Below are 18,842 nucleotides of genomic sequence, written 5' to 3'. Positions count from 1 at the left end.
TATTTGTTGCCTTCATGGCACGTTAGCACTAGTCATAACGAGACAATCATTATCAAACAAGAAGACTTTATTATTTCAAAACAAAAAATAAGACTTGGTCTCACCCATCATGCATATAACTTTTTTTTTTAAAATGTAAATAATCCTTTTTTTAGTATATTGTCGCACTAAAAATGGAGAGACGATAATAACCCTTCTTGAAATAAAAATGAGGAATGAGAAATGGTGATTTTTTTTTTTTATAGGAAACGAGAGAAAAATTATCTCTCATTTTCTCATGATAAATTAGAATAAAGATTAATAACCTAAATTAAAATTAAAAGATCCTAAGAGCATCTCCAATGCATTGGTGCTTAGGGGGTGTCTTAGAAGGTGGTCCCCACCTAAGACACACCCCTCTCCAATGCATTGTGTCTTAGATAAGTGATTAGATCTCCATTTCCACAAAATTTACATTTCTACAATTTTATTTTTAAAATTCAAATTTTATTAAAATTAAAATTCTACATTACAATAATTTAAAGAAGGATGCTTGTCGTGCAACAAATGCACGAAAATCCGGCGGAGCACCGGCACAAGCACGAGATGCGGCGCTACTCGAAGCTTCGTCGGCGGCCTCTTCTTCCCACTGTGTTGCGTGCTCGCCTTCGTCTTCGATGATCATGTTGTGTAAAATGATGCACATGAACATAATGTCGCTTATCTCCTCCTTGCTCCAAAGACGCGATGGGCCTTTGAAGATTGCCGAACAAGCTTGAAGGATGCCGAAGGCTCGTTCAATATCCTTGTGAGCCGCTTCCTACATCACTTTGAACCTCTTCCCCTTCGGATTCGTCGGATGTGTAGGAGTCTTCACGAATACAGGCCAATTGGGATAGATGTCGCCAGTCAAGTAGTACCCACTTGTGTAGTAGGCGTTGTTGACTTGATATGTGACCGGCACCCCCATTCCTTGCAGCCGATCGTTGAACAATGTCGAGTTGTTGAGCACGTTGTTCGAACCAGGAGTCCCAAAAAAAGCATGGCAAATCCATAGATCTTACGATGCGACGGCTTCGAGGATGATGGTCGATTCCCCCTGATTGCCGCAAGTGTATGCGCCTTGCCATGCCGTTGGAAAATTCTTCCACGGCCAATGCATGCAATCGAGGCTCCCTAGCATTCCTGGGAAGCCGTGCTTCGCCTCCTGCATTGCTAGAAGTCATTGGTAGTCGGTGGAAATCGACCTCCTCAAGTATTCCGCGCCGAAGAGTTGAATAATGGCTCGACAGAATTTGCGCAAGCACTCCAACGAGGTGGACTCTGCAATCCGGAGATACTCGTCGTACTGATCCGCTGCCCCACCGTTAGCTAGCATACGAACAGCAACCGTGCATTTTTGCAACGGTATGAAGTCGGGTCTCCCAAGTGCATCCGTGCGTTGTTGGAAGTATGGATCGGATGCACGGCATTAACGATACGCAAAAACAATGCACGACGCATGCGAAATCAGCGGCGGAAGACGTTGTCGGGGTAGACCGAATTTTCGTCAAAGTAATCCGCGTGCAAACGTAGAGCGTCGGCTTCACGGTCCCGACGAATATAGGCCTTCTTTGCCACTCTTCGTCACCGACGACGAGGTTGCATATCCGGATCACCAATAACTTGAACAATTTGATTAAATTCCTGCACAAGATTGAAAAATTCTTGAGCACGTCGCTCGTCCTTGTGGCTTGATGAGGAGGAAGACATTTTTTGTAGAGAATTTTTTATGTGGAGATGATTTTTAAGTAATGAAAAAATGAATGGAATTAAGTTGGGATATATATAGATGGGGGGGGGGGAATTACAAATGGCTATACTACCGTTGGCTTCCAGCGGTCGATTTTTTTTTTTTTTAAATTCAAACAGCTAAATTTAAAAAAAAAAAAAAAAAAAGAATTTCGATTTTTTTTTTTTAATGGGGCGGACGCGCCAGCCATCTCCCCCATTCACCTCGGGTCTCCACTTCGACGCTGGCCTCGCATCAATTCTCCAGCGCGGCCAGGCCTCCAGCTCCCCGGATCGAGCCTCCCTTCGCACCGGTGATTGGAGATGCTCTAACTGAATGTGGTCCTCACGTGACCTCATGTGACATAACGATAAGTAAACATGCAAATTTGAAACCAAAAAAGAGAGGAGCAAAGAAAAGGATATAAAACAAAACCAAACACCAACAAAAACAATGAAGACTTCCTAAAAGTTGCGATATGAATGTAATATTTGTAGGATATAGACTAGACAAAGCATTTCTGAAACACATAAACACAATTATACAACAAAATTTTATATATTTATATTCATGATTATAAAATAAACAGATTTATCAAGATCACACCCCTGTTTATGATGAGGGAGAATTGCATGATAGTGATACCAATACCATGCAGCCGATTTTGAAGGAAGGAACCCATTATCCAAGTATATGACAAATATATAAGACATCACCAAAGTTTAATATTCACACATTGTTTTCAAAATGAGAATATGTTTTCGAGGGTGACAACAAACAACAAACTTTGCTTATGAAATTTATTTCAGGAAAAATATACAACAAATCATGTCTTTTGAAATTTCAGCTAACAAATTGCACCAAATCTAATTCTACCCTAGTTAACGAGCTTTTTCTCATAAAAAAATCCCTTTCAAACACAACATCTCCTATATTTGAACAATGATAATGAACGTCTTCTTTAAACCATGCACACAAATATGACGTCATTATATAGTCACATGAAAAAAATGATTAGAAAGACTCTATACCTTAGGAACAAAAGGAAAAGAACAAAGGCAAGGAAGATAATTTATGTCTTAAGTCAGTCCAGCAACCAATGGAGTGTGTGTGTGTGTGTGTGTGTTTTCAAGAATACAGACTACATATTACCCACAAATGACTTAGAAAACTTCTGCACTAGTTATACTCCAAATCAACTACAGTCATGCTCAATTTTCTTGTTAGCTAATTTCTTAAGCTTGCTTCCACTAGCAACTGACAAGTCAACCCTAAAGCAGATTTTCTGTTAGGCAAGTCTGCAAAGTCCGGTTTCCTAAGACTTTCCTCGAGGGCCTCTTCTTCTCTGATGAAGTTCTATAAATTGCAGAACATGTTATTACAATACTTAGGAATATGTTAAATAGTAAGTTTCTCACATTGCTATAGTCTCCTTTTTGAGGTTGTTTTCTTTCTGGAAGACGAGGGATGGCTAAGGGCGGCTAGATCACTGGAAGAAACACCTACATGGGCTGTTGCAGTTGTCTGCTTTGTGCTGTTAGCAATTTCTATTGTGATAGAGCACATCTTTCACCTAATAGGGAAGGTAACATTACTGTTTAATTGCTTGCAGGAAATAGTAGTTCAGAAACATTAATCTTCGAGTGTTATGTACCTAACACTTATGTTTTTGTCTCTACAGCTACTGAAAAAGAGAAACAAGAATGCTCTATATGAAGCACTTGAGAAGGTTAAATCAGGTTGGTGAAAATTGAGGATCGTCTAATGGAAGTATATAGTTTTTTGTTGCATTTATCTGATGGAAATGTTTTCTCTACTCTCTCGTTGATCTTTCCTCAGAGCTCATGCTACTAGGTTTCATATCGCTACTGCTAACAGTAGGGCAGGGGCAGATAGCAGAAATCTGTGTATCAAAAGCCATTGCAAATTCTTGGCATCCATGCGACAAAAAGCAAGAAACGAGCAAGTATGGAGTGGAAAAGGAGGTTGGTTTGGAAGATAATGGCAGCCGAAGAAGGCTGTTAGATGCTTATTCTGACTATGTTGAGACTCAGAGACGCGTTCTGGCTGGATCAGGATATGACAAATGCTCGAAAAATGTATGTCAGTGATTTACATCCATTATTATATACAACAGAAATGATGTTTCCTTAAGTGGAACATACTATGAATATATATATATGCCTATCTTATGGTTCAGTGATTTTAGACATGCATGTAAAGACAAAGGTGTTTTCAATGGAGTTGGGAGTAACATCAAAATCCACTTATTTTGCAGGGAAAGGTTCCATTTATTTCCTACGATGGCATCCATCAGTTGCATATATTCATCTTTGTGCTGGCTATTTTTCATGTTCTTTGCAGTCTAATCACTTTGGCTTTAGGCAGAGCTAAGGTAGACATTAATTTTCTTTACCTCCTTGTGTTATTATACGGTTCTTTTCCCTTTGCTGACAAGTTATTTCTACTTCATTTACATAGATGAGGAAATGGAAGGCATGGGAAACAGAAACAACAACACTTGAATATCAGTACTCACACGGTATGTTCTACTTCTCATACACCATACGAATTTCTTTCGATTTTATGTCTATTCTTCTGGTGCAATCATAGAGAGAGGGAAGTATTTTATTTGTAACTACTAAACTAATATGTGAGAATTTATGACATACCTTGCAGATCCAGAGAGATTCCGATTTGCAAGAGAGACCTCTTTTGGAAGAAGGCATTTGAGCTTTTGGAGTCGATCTACCATCCTTCTTTGGGTGGTGAGACAAAATCAGCAAATCTTTTTTCCTATATTCAAATCATCTTCGATGTTTTTGCTTGCTATGTTGAGTTGATGACTTCCTATCAGACTCTCAAAGAGTTGATCAATGAGAAATGATATCCCCAAAAAAATTATACATGTTTATGAAATAGTGCAGTAGCAGAAAACTTATCATCAGTTCTTGTTTTCAAAACTCCAGGCATGTTTCTTCCGGCAGTTTGTCAGGTCAGTCGCGAAGGTGGACTACATGACTCTGCGCCACGGGTTCATTATTGTGAGTCCTCGAACATAAACATTCAGTTTGCTAGTGAGACAATTTCCCAATGTTATCGCTCCCTTGCAAGTTTTTCATTCCCCTGTCTCTCCTTCGGCATGAGCAGGCACATCTGGCACCTCGGAGTCAGACAAAATTCGATTTCCAGAAGTACATCAAGAGGTCGCTTGAAGAAGATTTCAAAGTCGTCGTAGGTATCAGGTGCGTGCTATTACATCCTTAAAATCATTCACAGTTACCAGAACATTTTCTGGTTGTTTACATATCAAGCATGTTGTTTAACAAAATGAATTCTTGAGATATCTCTCTGAAACTCATCATTTAACTACTAACAGCTTCACCTTTACTTCTGCAGCCCTCCCGTCTGGTTCTTTGCAGTTCTGTTCCTGTTGTTCAACACCCACGGTAAACAAATTCGACTTCTCTCCAAATCTCCCACTTCTTGTTATATAAAACTCCATATTTTCCCATCATCATCTGAAGTTTCTAATTTCTTCTCTGATAAACTTAGGATGGCATTCTTATCTATGGCTACCATTTCTTCCCCTCATTGTAAGACAAATTCTACATCTCCCACATCCATTAGTTTATCCAGTTAATCAAATTGAAACCTAGTCATCCCGTCTCTGCAGATTATCTTGCTGGTCGGAGCAAAACTACAGTTTATCATCACTAAAATGGGACTAAGGATTCAAGAAAGAGGGGAGGTTGTAAAAGGGACTCCACTAGTTCAACCAGGGGATGAGCTCTTTTGGTTCAACCGCCCACGCATCCTACTTTACCTCGTTCATTTTGTTCTTTTTCAGGTAATTTCAATGTCAATGCACAACATATAATTATCATCTTTATTGATCACAGTTTCCACCAAAACTCAGTTGAAGGTTTACCTAATATATCCCTTCATTCTTTCTCTTTTAGAACTGCGTTCCAGCTAGCCTTCTTTGCTTGGGCTTGGGTAAGTATCTGCACATTAAATTAAATTAATCATATAAAAGATGTCAGCTTCTCCCTTCTCCAACAAAAGATCTTGCACCATTATCTTGCAGTATGAATTTGGGGTGAGATCTTGCTTCCATCAGAAAACAGAAGATATTGTCATCAAAATAACAACAGGGTGAGTCAAATGATTTCTGAAAATCAATACTATCTTCTTGTAAAAGATAAGATTCATCTTTGTACTCGCTAGTAGATCATGCAACAATGAGAAATATAGGATATACTAACACTACTCATAATTTCACTTGCAAAAGGGTACTGGTGCAAATACTTTGCAGCTATGTTACACTCCCACTCTACGCCCTAGTCACACAGGTCAGTTCTTGAGCTTCATCGTGTCCATAAGAAATTATTTTCACAAGAGTGTTAACATGCTATGACAACATGCAGATGGGCTCTAACATGAAGCCAACTATCTTTAACGAAAGAATAGCGAAAGCACTGCATTCCTGGCATCAGAATGCGAGGAAGCAGATAAGGAAGAATCATCACTCAGGTTCAGTGACACCAGTATCTAGCAGGCCAACTACTCCACTCCACGGCTCGTCCCCTGTTCATCTGCTGCGTTATTACAGCAATGAGCTCGACAGCGGCCCTGTTACTCCAAGAACACCCAATCAGAGAATTGAAAATTGGCAAGCAGAACAGGATGAAATCTCATGGTCACCCCATGGTAGAACAGCTAATGAGCTTGTTGAAAGAGAGATGGAGACTAGAGAACATGCAGGCTCTATGACCTTACAGACTAACAACTTTCAACATGAGATCAATGTAAAGGATTTCTCATTTAGTGGAACATCAGCAGTTTGAATACTAGCAGCTAAGCTGCAGTACTTGATTATTCTTGTCATTTGGCTGGGGGATAGGTCTCTTTTGTTTCTGGTTGCCCCAGGACTTCTTCTTAATAGGGAATGTGTAAGCAAAATTCAAGATCTTTCCTGTTTTTTTTGTGTAAGCAAATTCAAGACCATAGTAAAAGTCATACAAGCGTGTGAGGGCACACGCTATTTTTCAAAGTATAAACTTTCTTGCTTTCCACTGTATACTTGATTCAAATAGAAACCTAATGCTTTCATCAAATCTTTAACCCATTATTATGCTTTCTTGCATCAGTGCATGCATGTGGAGTTTTCAATCATCATGTTATACATATAAGTACAGATGTCCAACAAATTACCAATGTAAAGAAAATAAAGAACCACAACTTACTCTGCTGCATCATGCCTGTGACTACGCCCTCCTGCAGCAAAGATATACAATCTTAAACCCCAAGACACAACGATCCAACAGTCACAAAGCGGCTAAATTGATTACAAAAATCCAGTGCTCAAGAGAAATTTCTATTTCTCTAACGAAGGTGACAACTTTAGTAGCAAATTGCTAGAAATTTTTCAGAGCGAGATCACTTCATAGAAGAGGGCAAAGAAAAAAACGAGATCACTTCATATTACCAATGTAAATTGATCACTTCATATTATCAATGTTAAGAAAGAAACGAGATCACTTCATATTATAACAAACGAGATCATTGCAAAGTAGGTTTCATCACAAACACCGATAAGACCATAGTAAAAGTCATACAAGCACCGAACCAAATCCTCAAGCTATCAATTCAAATTCAATGATCATCACCACCACGGAGGCGGAGGACAAGATGCAGAGTCGACTCCTTCTGGATATTGTAGTCAGCAAGGGTTCGTCCATCCTCGAGCTGCTTCCCAGCAAAGATAAGCCTCTGCTGGTCCGGAGGAATGCCCTCTTTATCCTGGATCTTCGCTTTGACGTTATCAATCGTGTCAGAGCTCTCGACCTCCAAAGTTATGGTCTTTCCGGTCAGAGTCTTGACAAAGATCTGCATCCCACCGCGCAGCCTCAGAACCAAATGCAATGTCGACTCCTTCTGGATATTGTAATCCGCCAATGTCCTCCCGTCTTCCAGCTGCTTTCCGGCGAAGATCAGCCTCTGCTGGTCCGGCGGAATCCCCTCCTTATCCTGTATTTTTGCCTTCACATTGTCGATCGTGTCGGAGCTCTCGACCTCAAGAGTGATCGTCTTCCCGGTTAAGGTTTTGACGAAGATCTGCATACCACCGCGGAGGCGTAGAACGAGATGGAGCGTCGATTCTTTCTGGATGTTGTAGTCGGCTAGGGTTCTGCCGTCCTCCAGCTGCTTACCGGCGAAGATCAGCCTCTGCTGGTCCGGTGGAATTCCCTCCTTGTCCTGTATTTTCGCCTTCACATTGTCGATCGTGTCGGAGCTCTCAACCTCGAGAGTGATTGTCTTCCCAGTTAGGGTTTTGACGAAGATCTGCATACCACCGCGGAGGCGGAGAACAAGATGCAGCGTCGATTCCTTCTGGATGTTGTAGTCGGCTAGGGTTCTGCCGTCCTCCAGCTGCTTACCGGCGAAAATCAACCTCTGCTGGTCCGGCGGAATTCCCTCCTTGTCTTGAATTTTCGCCTTCACGTTGTCGATAGTGTCGGAGCTCTCGACCTCGAGAGTGATCGTCTTCCCGGTTAGGGTTTTGACGAAGATCTGCATCCCGCCGCGGAGACGGAGGACTAGATGGAGCGTGGATTCCTTTTGGATGTTGTAGTCGGCTAAGGTTCTGCCGTCCTCCAGCTGCTTTCCGGCGAAGATGAGCCGCTGCTGATCCGGCGGAATTCCTTCCTTATCTTGTATCTTCGCCTTTACGTTGTCGATTGTATCGGAGCTCTCGACCTCGAGAGTGATGGTCTTCCGGTTAGGGTTTTCACGAAGATCTGCATCTTCAATTATGGGAGAAGAATTGAGAATTTTGTATGCTAAAGAGAGATTAATAGGAAAATTGAGAGAATGCGAAGTGCTGAGATGAATAGATTCGCTAAACGGGGGAGTCTATTTATAGCAACGAAGGAAGGGAAATTGCCGATTTCAAAGCTGGCTGGCGATGTTCGAGAATGTTCTACACGCCATTAGGGGCTTCAAGATGATTCAAGGGTTCAATCCTTTACCCTTCTAGAACGTTGAATGCTGATTTGGCACTAATTTTCAATATTTTAAGTTTTAATTGCTTTCAAGTTTGAAATGTATTTTGGCGTAAATTGGCTTGTCCCAAATAAATGTTCTATTCGAAAGTAAATGATGTCCTTGAATAAATGTTAAATTTTAAAAAATATGGTCAAAATTGCCAATTTTTTTATTTTATTATTGTAATCTTTGTAAATATTTTATTTTTTAATATGATAAATAAGAATAGTAACAGTAAAATTGCTCATTTTTTAGTACGATACGAAACATGAGTTGTTTTACCTCCAAAGTTCTTTCTACTCGCAATTTTTCTCTTCCATTTCCCTTTTTTTTATTTTAATTCATTCACAATAAAACTAAACTAACAATTCAATTGTGAATTCGAGGTTTACAGAGTAATTTGACATTATTTCTAATTGTAAATTGAAGCTTTAAAATCCGAATTTACACCCAACACTAACTATAACTATTTAATTGTGAATTCGAATTTTACAGCTTAAATTCACAATTAAAATTTACATCTTCAATTAGTACTAATTATGAATTCAAATTTTAAAACTAAAATTCATAACTAAAAATAGTCTTGACTGTAAATTCGAGTTTAGTAAATGATTTTGAATTTTTTATGTAAATGATAAAATGGTAAGTGTGGCCAATTTTTAAATTTTTTATCTTAATGAACAATTTTTATTTTATTATTTTAAAGTAGCTATTTTCAAAATCCCCTCTTACTAAAATTTATGTTCAATTGCCCATCTTTATATCTTATTTGTACTTTTTTAATAAGAAAAATAAATATTATTTATTATTTAAAATATGTACAAATATATACGCGCGCGCATGTGTAATGAAATGTATTTAAATTCTCATAAATTCTTCAAGGTTGTGAAATATTCACTGATGCAACACTAGTAATAAATTCAAGACGATAGTTCCTCGTTGATGCTGTCATTAACTGCAGATTGCTTGCAGATTGGACACAAGTTCTTCATTGACAACCATTTTCTGATACAGCCCACATGAAAATCATGCCCACATTTCAGACTCCCAACATCATCCTTATCCATGTATTCCTCCTGCCACCACCACAATTACACTTGCACTTTAGAAAGAAGAAGGTCTTCTCTCATATATATATATATAGAGAGAGAGAGAGATTCACCAGACAGATGACACATGTCGCGTCGTCTTGAAATTGGTCCGACGAGCAATATATGGACTGAGTCAGACACTTTGAAACCAAACCATCGGACAAACCTGTGCTGACACTTCCAATACTCTCTCCCAGTGCAAGCAGCTCCTGATCATACCAATTTGCTTGTGTTTCAGTGGTTGAGAACTTGAGATTAAAACAGTCAAAGACAGAATTGTACGAAAGTGCAAAATTAAGAAAAAAACTGGAGAAAAGGAGTATCAAAGTGACCTCATAGCTCATATTGTCTATGTCAAGCCTCATCTCCCTGTGCTGATCATAAGGAGCCCTCGAGCCATAGTACGTAGAGTAGCTTGCCGCCATAATATCCTGAAATTCATCCATATGAGTGCGTCGAACACATGGATATACTCCCACGAAATGACATTCAATCAAAATTGGTACAGGATATACTGATCAAGTTGCAGCAAGATGTAAGTTTGGCAAGAATTTCTGGTGATAAGAAAAAGAAATTTTCACGAGAAACGAGTCTCCACAGGATTTGAATGTGAAGCAGTGGCTTAGAAACGACCTGTGGAATACAAGATAGCTCGTGTTCATCAACATTCTCAAAGAATTAGGTTAGGTCCATACCTCGTGTGCAGCTCGATCAGGTGCACTCGACTCCTCAGCAAAAGGTCTATATCTGTCACTTGATATCCCTGTTCTACCATTCCTTTCACTATATCGAAACCCGGCGGTGGAAAAGGCCTGTGAGTGTCTGGAAGGAAAACTGTCTGAAGCCATTACCGGCCCTTCGCCTGAAGCAGCAACCTGCCCTGGGTAAAAGTTGCTTGATGAAGCCCTAAATGTGGGGGCAGATCTTTCATAACTGCTTTGGACCTCTCTGCGAGGTTGATTCAAATAAACATAATTATTTTGAGGCATAGAAGCATTATTGTTGTAACCGCAGCCGTCCACTGAACCATTAGCATGACTGTTCAGTGCATTGTTGGTATTCGGACCATGACCAAAAGAACTCGAATCTGCAATATCAGCTCAAAGTTTATCTTATTATAATAACTTATACTTTTTGTACAATGCAACATATTCAAGAAAACTTACCTGCACCACGAGGAGCCCCATGGCCAGCAGGTGATATAAGACAATGATTCCAATCTGCCATGGAGATGTTTGAAGTCTGCCCCAAATAATCCGGTAAATTAGATCGGTCAGCAGGACAGTTAGAGAAGGAACGATTCATAGAATTGCTTGGCATATGAGTTCTGGCCAAATTAGGTTCCTGGTTGACTACAGTTCTACTTCTCACATTGCGTTGTGTATCTTCACCACCAATAGAGAGGCTATTAACTCTGTGGCCAGGATGATACTCCCAAGGCATATGATACGATTCTGTAGTCTGCTTTTGCTGCCATGGATCAGCAGGTAAGAGCAAATTTGATGAGCTTCCGACATCATAATATCTGCTAGTAGAACCCCTGTCATACAGCTGAGGGGTGCTTGGACTTTTCCGCTTGTACGGTCCTCTGCTGCTGCTCATTGTTGCTGGATTAACAAAACCACCGTGTGCTCCGGGGATAGTCTGGCCACTGAGGCTGGAAGAAGATGGAGGGCGAGAATAATTATCTGGGACCATGTGGAAATTTCCACCAGCGGGCTGATGCAGAAAAGGATCACGAGATGGACCAGGAGCCTGTTGTTGAAAACATGGCAATTCAACAGGGGGAATTGATGAAGAGTTTATCCGTGACCTAGGAGCAGCAGGCCACGGGGGAGGAAAGGGTCCACCATTGATACTTATGTTCTGCCCAGGATGAGTTGGTTGAACAAGAGAACTGCTTTCAGAAGAACTGGCCCTTCCTACAATCATGACAAGAAATGAGCACAAGGCAATTCATGAAAATTTAAGAAGTTATTGGAAACTATTATCGAGTAATGATCAGTTTCTTTTTGCTTATACAGAGACCTAGCATCTCATCAATAATTTCCCGAGTTGTTTGTCACCTAGAAAATGCATCGTAGACAAATTATATGGCTTTCTTTTTCCTTTTTCTACCCTTCCTGTCCTGGCGTAAAGAAGTACTCATCATGACAAAAAGAGCATCTGTAAAAGAGAATGGGCCAAATTCCAAACAAAATCTCATTCATCACCTATGGACCTCTAGATATGTAATGATTTAATCATTGCATAACCCTGAGAGTGGTAGTTATAAGCAAGGATCAGGTGCAGTTAAAAAGGATAAACAGTTCCTATTATGTGGAAAATTAGTCACCAGAAGAAATGATCATAGCCACTTCCATTACAAAGGAAGTAATGAAAACGAGAACCCATGCAAGTGAAATATTAGAATCTTATACCCATAAGCAAGTAGGGTTGCTCAGTATGATCCCGTCCCTGATGACTCTCAGTCTCAAGAATTTGGGGTGTGTTAAACATGTTTCTATGCCCCATAGCTTATGGACCTGTGGATGAATAAACTTTCTTCAGCAGATGAAAGCCTGCATAAGCAAGCATTTTTGTCATTAACAGGATCGTTTCCAGCAACAACAAAAAAAAATGTTAAGAAGCATAGAACAAAGTGCAACCATATGGGAACATGGTGGTCCAAAAGGTCCAAATTTTCAATGGTCGGGCTCACAAGATTTGATAGTTTAATCCAAAATCACAAGCTTAACAACTGTCAAGTTTCTTTGACATCACCAAAATAACTGAAGGGGAGAACAGGCATAAAAAATGGTCGACACCAAGAAATCATTACTTTTGACAAACTGCAAAACCCCATACACAATCCACATCCAATATGAGAGGTGCTCAGGATCATATTCATAATGGAAAGATTTCAAAATTTTCAGGTTTTGCAAAGTTAAAACTTCTCAGAGTAAGATTTTTTGGCATCATTTCTTACAATTCCTGCTCAGTCCATTTCATACATACATGTTCCACTCTGCGGAAAATCCCACCAAATGAATTATTATCTCTGACCACCTCCATGTAAAATTGATCTTTGAAAGATGTTTGCTAGAATAGGTCATCCCCTAAAAATGAAGACTTCATATGCCTAACAAAAGATGCCTACCAAAATCCACACTCCCCGAGGAATGGCATTTAAAAGACACAGAACAAGTGTAGGTACAGAGATACTGGCAGCTGCATAACCAAATGCAGTAAGGAAAAACTCGATAAAGCAACTGACTGTGATTGACTTCTGCTGTTAACTAAGATCCTAGACTTGCAGCAGCAATCTCCTCTTCCTAGAGACAAATGCAAATGGTTTACAGACCCCTTCAAACAAAATAATTAAAAGGAAACAAAGACGAAATAGAATTCCTTTTGACCATGCAACTTCACAAATCATACGAGACCGCATTGATACAAATATCTAACTTGCAGTTGTAAATAAGTAATAACTAAAATCTCTATCTGAAAAGGTATATTAAAACAGTATGTAACAGACCTCTCCTCTCAAAGAGGAACAATGGAAAGAAGATTAAATACATTGTTAACACAAAACAGAAAACTAAAATTTACTACGATATCCCAAATTCCCCATTCTGACAATTTTGATAAAGATTAAAATGACCTTTTCCTTCATGAAGTGATTTTTATGCCCATATATTCAGTCTTTGCACATCATAACATTAGATAGACCAGAATCATATCCTCAACTTATTACTTATTTTCCCTAGATGAAAGCTTTTAAATTTTAATGCATAAAAACTGAATGTAAGGAAACCCCAAACTTGCACCATATATACAAATAAATCAGAATGAAAATCCAAAACTCCCAAACCAGCGAGCTCCACATCTTGGGTTCAACAAACCTAAAATGAGCAGGTCGCTAGAGAGGCTTTATGTAACACATGACCACTCTATAAGCACCCTATATAACCATCGCTTTTGCTTGAAAAGATAGTGCAGAAGAATAAAGAAACTTGAAATTATAATGCAAGACTAAGTATGGTAAATCAAATCTTGAATCCATAAAGACTATTAAACATAACTTGTTTCCTGAAAAGTAATGTGTTCTACTAATATAAGCATATTTTCATAAAGAATTTTTTTAATTGAAACACATGAGTGAGTATGGACAATGAAGTTTTTAATTGATAAAAGCCATTCCAGTTGTAAGCAATCATCAGGGAAAGAACCGCCATATCAATTATAAGTTCTTGTAGCTTTTGGAATGAAATTTTATTTCAGATAATAAAAATCTCCAAACAAGTGAAAAATGAGTCATTGATGTCCAATTTGTATGTAAGGCCAAAAGAAAAATTATGATGTTTCTGGAGGCCTCAAATGAGAGACATGCCATTATATTCACAAGTGTCCTTGCCAAGCTGATACTATATTAGCAAGTGACGGTACTAAATTATGTTCCTTCATCATTGAAAAAGAAGTCTCCAGAAGCATATACCAGTTCTGCTTTTGTCAAATAATTTCTCATGAAAGTATGTTCACATTTATATAACAACAAAGCTTTCCTCAACTACCTGAAAGTGCTTGTACCTAACGAAAAACTGAGATAAATCACACATATATCAAGTTAAACACATAACTAAATAGGGTCCCAAAAGGAAAGGATTTGAAAGTCAGTACTAGTAGTAAATGACTAAAAGCAAAGTATCACAAAATTATCCCAAACAGACCCGGTTAACAGCATCTGTTTGCACTCACCCAAAAGTAAGTGAATTATGGTAAAATAGACCCAAATTGTGTTTGAAGAAAGCTTTACAAACAAAACGGTAGTAAAGTAAAAGAACAAAAATGCAGCTTTGTTGTTCATGCACCCAATATAGCTTACATGAATCTTAACCTCCAAGCTATAGAAACATCAAAGATTCAATATGTCATCTAATCAAGAACAGGTGTAATAAGTTAATACGAAACTAATTTCAAACACAAGCTAAGGATGTCTCGATACATGAGATTGTGAAATTTGTCTCTCACCATCGGCCATTGTAAGCTAAAGCAAAACAGGGATAATCAGCAGCTGTAAATGAGCAGCTCTCTATCTAATAACTAAAGCAATGATACTGATGTGCTACAGAATAAGTCTCTGACCATGGTTAGCAACCAATAGGCAAAATCCTCGAGTTACCCTTGTTCAACCCATCTCATTTGATTGTTTCTCTTACTCAAGCTAATTCTCAGCCACCACTTGAGTAAGATCATAACCAATAACCTCCAAATTGGCTTAAGCATCAGAGACACTACCAGGATAATTGTCAGTAAGCAACTGAAATTCAAGGAAATGAAGCTGCTTTCAGACAAGCAGCGATATGAGGACGTCATTGAATAGCTAGTATCCAATTTCTATAAGTCTTGAAATCAATGTAAGAGAAGACGGAACTGGTTCCTAACTCTTTCTCCGTATCACCCCAAAATATGATCAGCACATCAAGAACTGCAACCCAACTTAGTATGTTTGACAATTTCAGCTATCCCTCACCACTAAAGGTAGGAGATCGCTATACTTTCTAAACGCCACAAAAGAGCTTTAGAACATCTAGCATCCCAGTGGCACATGTCTGATATTTTGACCTTCAAGAAATGAAAATAATACTGGTCGTCTCTAACAAACTTAGCCCCCAAAACGCCAAATATGACTGGTAATATTCGTCAAAGATTGGCAGTCTACGAATTAATTCCGGGGGTGTACAATGGAGCCTCACTTTGTTGAGAACAACAATTGATTGGTACATGTAAATTCCACTCTCAAAGCAAGGAAATATTGTCCCTACATTCGAGTGTTTCTTGTCCAGCTCAAAAGCTGATGCATTAGATACTGCAACTGCAGCAGGTCAATCTAATAATCTTTGAAGGGAACACCATAAATCAAAACGACATCTGTTCATCAGTGATAATGGACCACAAAAGTGCCTGCAATAGCATTCATAATTCAGACTTTTCATGTTAGAGAGGCTAAGCAGCTACTCACTAGTGTGTGATATCTGTGTCTAGGAAATTAGTGCAATTTCTATTTTATTTCTTTTAACAGGTTATGTGTGACTTTGCTGCAGAAGATGGATAAAACCAAGATCTAAATACATTGTCCACATGTGGCTATGCCAAGACAAAATTAACCAAAACTTTGTCATTACAACCGTGTAGATCAAACTAATGTAACATGAGAAAATTGGTTCTCTAAAGAAATATGTGAGTTTGAGTGTATGAGTCTGTACACTAGAGAGAGAGAGAGAGAGAGTCAAAACATCTCACCTGCAAATAGTTCGTGCTTCATAAGCCTTGTCCATTCATGTTAATTTTTAGGGGAGAAGATGAGCAAAGTTAGTATAGTGGACTGTCGTCAAAAACAGGCTGAAGCAACTGAAGTGCCCTAAGTTTGAACTATTAGGCTTGATATACAGATTCTTACAAAAGATCTTCAATTAGATTATGCAACCAGCAACCCTCCCTGCATTTTGAAAACATCTAAAACTATTTGCTGTGGAGATGATAAAAAATAACGGGAGAAAGCATTTTGAACAAAATACCTATTAGAAGTAATCATAAAAAATAAAATAAAAATAAAAATAAAAATAGAAATAAAAAACATCAGCAAAATCATGATACAATCTCAGCAGAAATGAGACAGGCAGTTAGGATATAGTGAAACTAATAACAATGACAGAAGTGATAACAAAAGAAGAAGAACAATCACATATTCACATGTCAACAACAAACTAAATTCTCTTCCTCAGAAATATCAAATATGATTTATATTAAATTAAATAAATATCTAGTACTGCAGTCAATCGGTATCACTTAACAAGAAAAATTAACAAACAACAGTACTGACACGATAAGTTTAAGAAATGCAGGACTGCTCATACAAATGATCCGACTAGTCACAATTACAAGCACAGGTGTTTTAGCTTTACAATTTACACCAACAGCTTTTATGTACACTATGCATTGGATGATATATGTTTTTGCTAATGAAATCAAACATGAGGTACACACCTAACAGTCGGAAATTTTTAGTCATTATATAAATTAGTTTGTACAATAACCACTTTGTAATCCTTCTTATATATCTGTTTTATAACTAATAAGTAAGAAAGAACCATTTCCTGGTGTCAAACATCATATTATGGATAATCTACTGGGAGAGACATTTTAATTTTAGTTCACTTCCGGATTAAACTACAAGCAATTTGTCAACCAGGACTAAGTGAGATTTGGGTAAAGATGAAACTATTTATTATGAGAAACCACATAAAAATGAAATGCCCTTTAAGCCCTGAGATACACTACCTCAGAATATAGATCACCAAACCTCATTTTAAAAAATATACTCTGCCTAGAAGGAACTGAACTTAGTTAGAACTGAGAAGTCAAGACTCAAGAGAGAATATTAGTGTCAGAACTACAAATGGAAAAAACAGGCTGTATTTTTATCTCCATCAACTAGGATCTATCCTTTAAAAAATATCAAAAAAAATATCCTCATATATATCATAAACACAACACAGAATCAGCAAAAGGACATCAACATCCCGATCCTGAATCATACAAAACAAAATCTCAAAAACCTAATTGCTTAAAATTAACAAGTACAACGATAGGGCAAATCAGGACTTCGCAATCAAGACAATTTGCAAAGTACACAATCCAAATAATATACACCTTAACTCCACCACGGTAGACTACCTACTGTATTCAATAATCCAGATGCATTGTTTATCAGAAGCACTCCAACTACTATTATATCGGTATTGTTACTGGAAAATTGATGATCAAATTACCACCACCTTATGGACAATCAGCTTAAAACAAACAGGTTGGAAAACCAGAAAAATGAAACAAAACCAACTAACACTGAAAAATAAAAGTTAAACAAAAAATTCTGGCGCGCAAAAAACGCAATCCCACCGAATTCAGCCCGCGATCATCTAAACAACATGACGAAAATGAAAAAAAAAAAAAAAAAAACAATAATAACAAAAAATGAAAATAATCATAATCCAAAAGCTCGAGGAGGGAATTTTCAGTTAACTAATCATCAAGCAACAATTATACATTAATATGAAGCAAAACATGAATTCCAGAAGAAAAAAAAAACAAAAAAAACAAAGGTGATATAATCAACAGGTGTTGAATTCGATCGCGGAAAAAACCAAATGAAAAACACGAACCTGGGTTAATCGGTGATCGGACGTTTCCGATGAATGATCAACGGCGAATGGTGTGTATGAAAAGGTAACAGGGAGGGAGGGAGGGGAGAGAGAGAGACGGTAAAGAATGAGACGAATTGAAACGAAACGGTGAAGAATTCTAATATATATCACGTTTCTCTTCGTGTACATTACCTGCAAAACTTGACTCATTTGTTATTTAGTGGAAAAATTAGATGACGTTTATATGTCCACATATTTAGAAGTTGTGTAGTACTATAAAAAAAAAGAAAAAAAAAATTGTGTTAATATTCTGCCAAAAATACGCATCTTTTCTCATCTAATTTCAAATTGATTAATTTGAACTGATATTTGTAATTAGGTTATCAACTATTTACATTGTTTGCCCCCGTTTTAAGTAAGTTTTTAACCATTGTAGGTACACTTTGATTTTGTGACGTTGTTGTTTATACTATTTCATCCGTCCACGATATCGTTTTCACTTTATAAACAGTATGAGTTTTAAGAAAATTATGGATAATAGTTGATAGTAGTAACTAGTGAGTATTATTGTGAATGGAATTTGAGTCATATTATTGTTGTGAGTGGAGTTTTTGGACTTTACTACTATAAATGGAAGTGAAAATTATATTATGAACAGACCAAATAGCAAAAATAGAAACGACATCATGGACGAATGGAGTATTTGATTGTACCCTGTAATTTGAAGATACATAACATATTTAATATTCGCAATTTTTTTCATATGAT

General features: G+C 37.9%; 3 protein-coding genes across 9 annotated transcripts; 1 reads left to right on the top strand and 2 right to left on the bottom strand.

The window, feature by feature from the left end:
- The first annotated feature begins 3,164 nt into the window (after window positions 1-3,164).
- Window positions 3,165-8,643, top strand: LOC131020569 (MLO-like protein 6). The gene is made up of 15 exons (XM_057949484.1): window positions 3,165-3,335; window positions 3,432-3,489; window positions 3,590-3,849; window positions 4,029-4,145; window positions 4,232-4,292; window positions 4,430-4,518; window positions 4,720-4,794; window positions 4,901-4,995; window positions 5,150-5,199; window positions 5,306-5,346; window positions 5,427-5,611; window positions 5,713-5,749; window positions 5,841-5,908; window positions 6,045-6,105; window positions 6,181-8,643. Exons 3-15 carry the CDS (start codon window positions 3,595-3,597, stop codon window positions 6,598-6,600), a joined length of 1,554 nt encoding a protein of 517 aa, XP_057805467.1. The 5' UTR covers window positions 3,165-3,335; window positions 3,432-3,489; window positions 3,590-3,594; the 3' UTR covers window positions 6,601-8,643.
- Window positions 7,274-8,663, bottom strand: LOC131020568 (polyubiquitin-like). Its single transcript, XM_057949483.1, is given in 2 exon segments — window positions 7,274-8,529; window positions 8,532-8,663. Coding segments are annotated over 2 exon segments (1,149 nt in total). The 5' UTR covers window positions 8,560-8,663; the 3' UTR covers window positions 7,274-7,408.
- A 980-nt stretch (window positions 8,664-9,643) lies between these two features.
- On the bottom strand, window positions 9,644-18,297 carry LOC131020567 (probable E3 ubiquitin-protein ligase ZFP1). 7 transcript variants are annotated; one of them, XM_057949475.1, is made up of 9 exons: window positions 18,093-18,278; window positions 16,174-16,369; window positions 13,031-15,834; window positions 12,312-12,452; window positions 11,058-11,813; window positions 10,587-10,978; window positions 10,224-10,322; window positions 9,963-10,100; window positions 9,644-9,876 (listed from the first exon to the last, which is right to left on the bottom strand). In XM_057949475.1, exons 4-9 carry the CDS (start codon window positions 12,403-12,405, stop codon window positions 9,721-9,723), a joined length of 1,635 nt encoding a protein of 544 aa, XP_057805458.1. In that variant the 5' UTR covers window positions 12,406-12,452; window positions 13,031-15,834; window positions 16,174-16,369; window positions 18,093-18,278; the 3' UTR covers window positions 9,644-9,720. The 7 variants fall into 7 exon arrangements, with proteins under 7 accessions (XP_057805458.1, XP_057805464.1, XP_057805460.1 ...); XM_057949481.1 differs by having other exon boundaries at window positions 13,148-15,834; XM_057949477.1 differs by having other exon boundaries at window positions 14,902-15,834.
- Between the last annotated feature and the right edge of the window lie 545 nt (window positions 18,298-18,842).

The sequence above is a fragment of the Salvia miltiorrhiza genome, chromosome 4, assembly GCF_028751815.1.
Source record: "Salvia miltiorrhiza cultivar Shanhuang (shh) chromosome 4, IMPLAD_Smil_shh, whole genome shotgun sequence".
Taxonomy (NCBI): domain Eukaryota; kingdom Viridiplantae; phylum Streptophyta; class Magnoliopsida; order Lamiales; family Lamiaceae; genus Salvia; species Salvia miltiorrhiza.
This window is presented reverse-complemented; position numbering and strand designations above follow the sequence as displayed.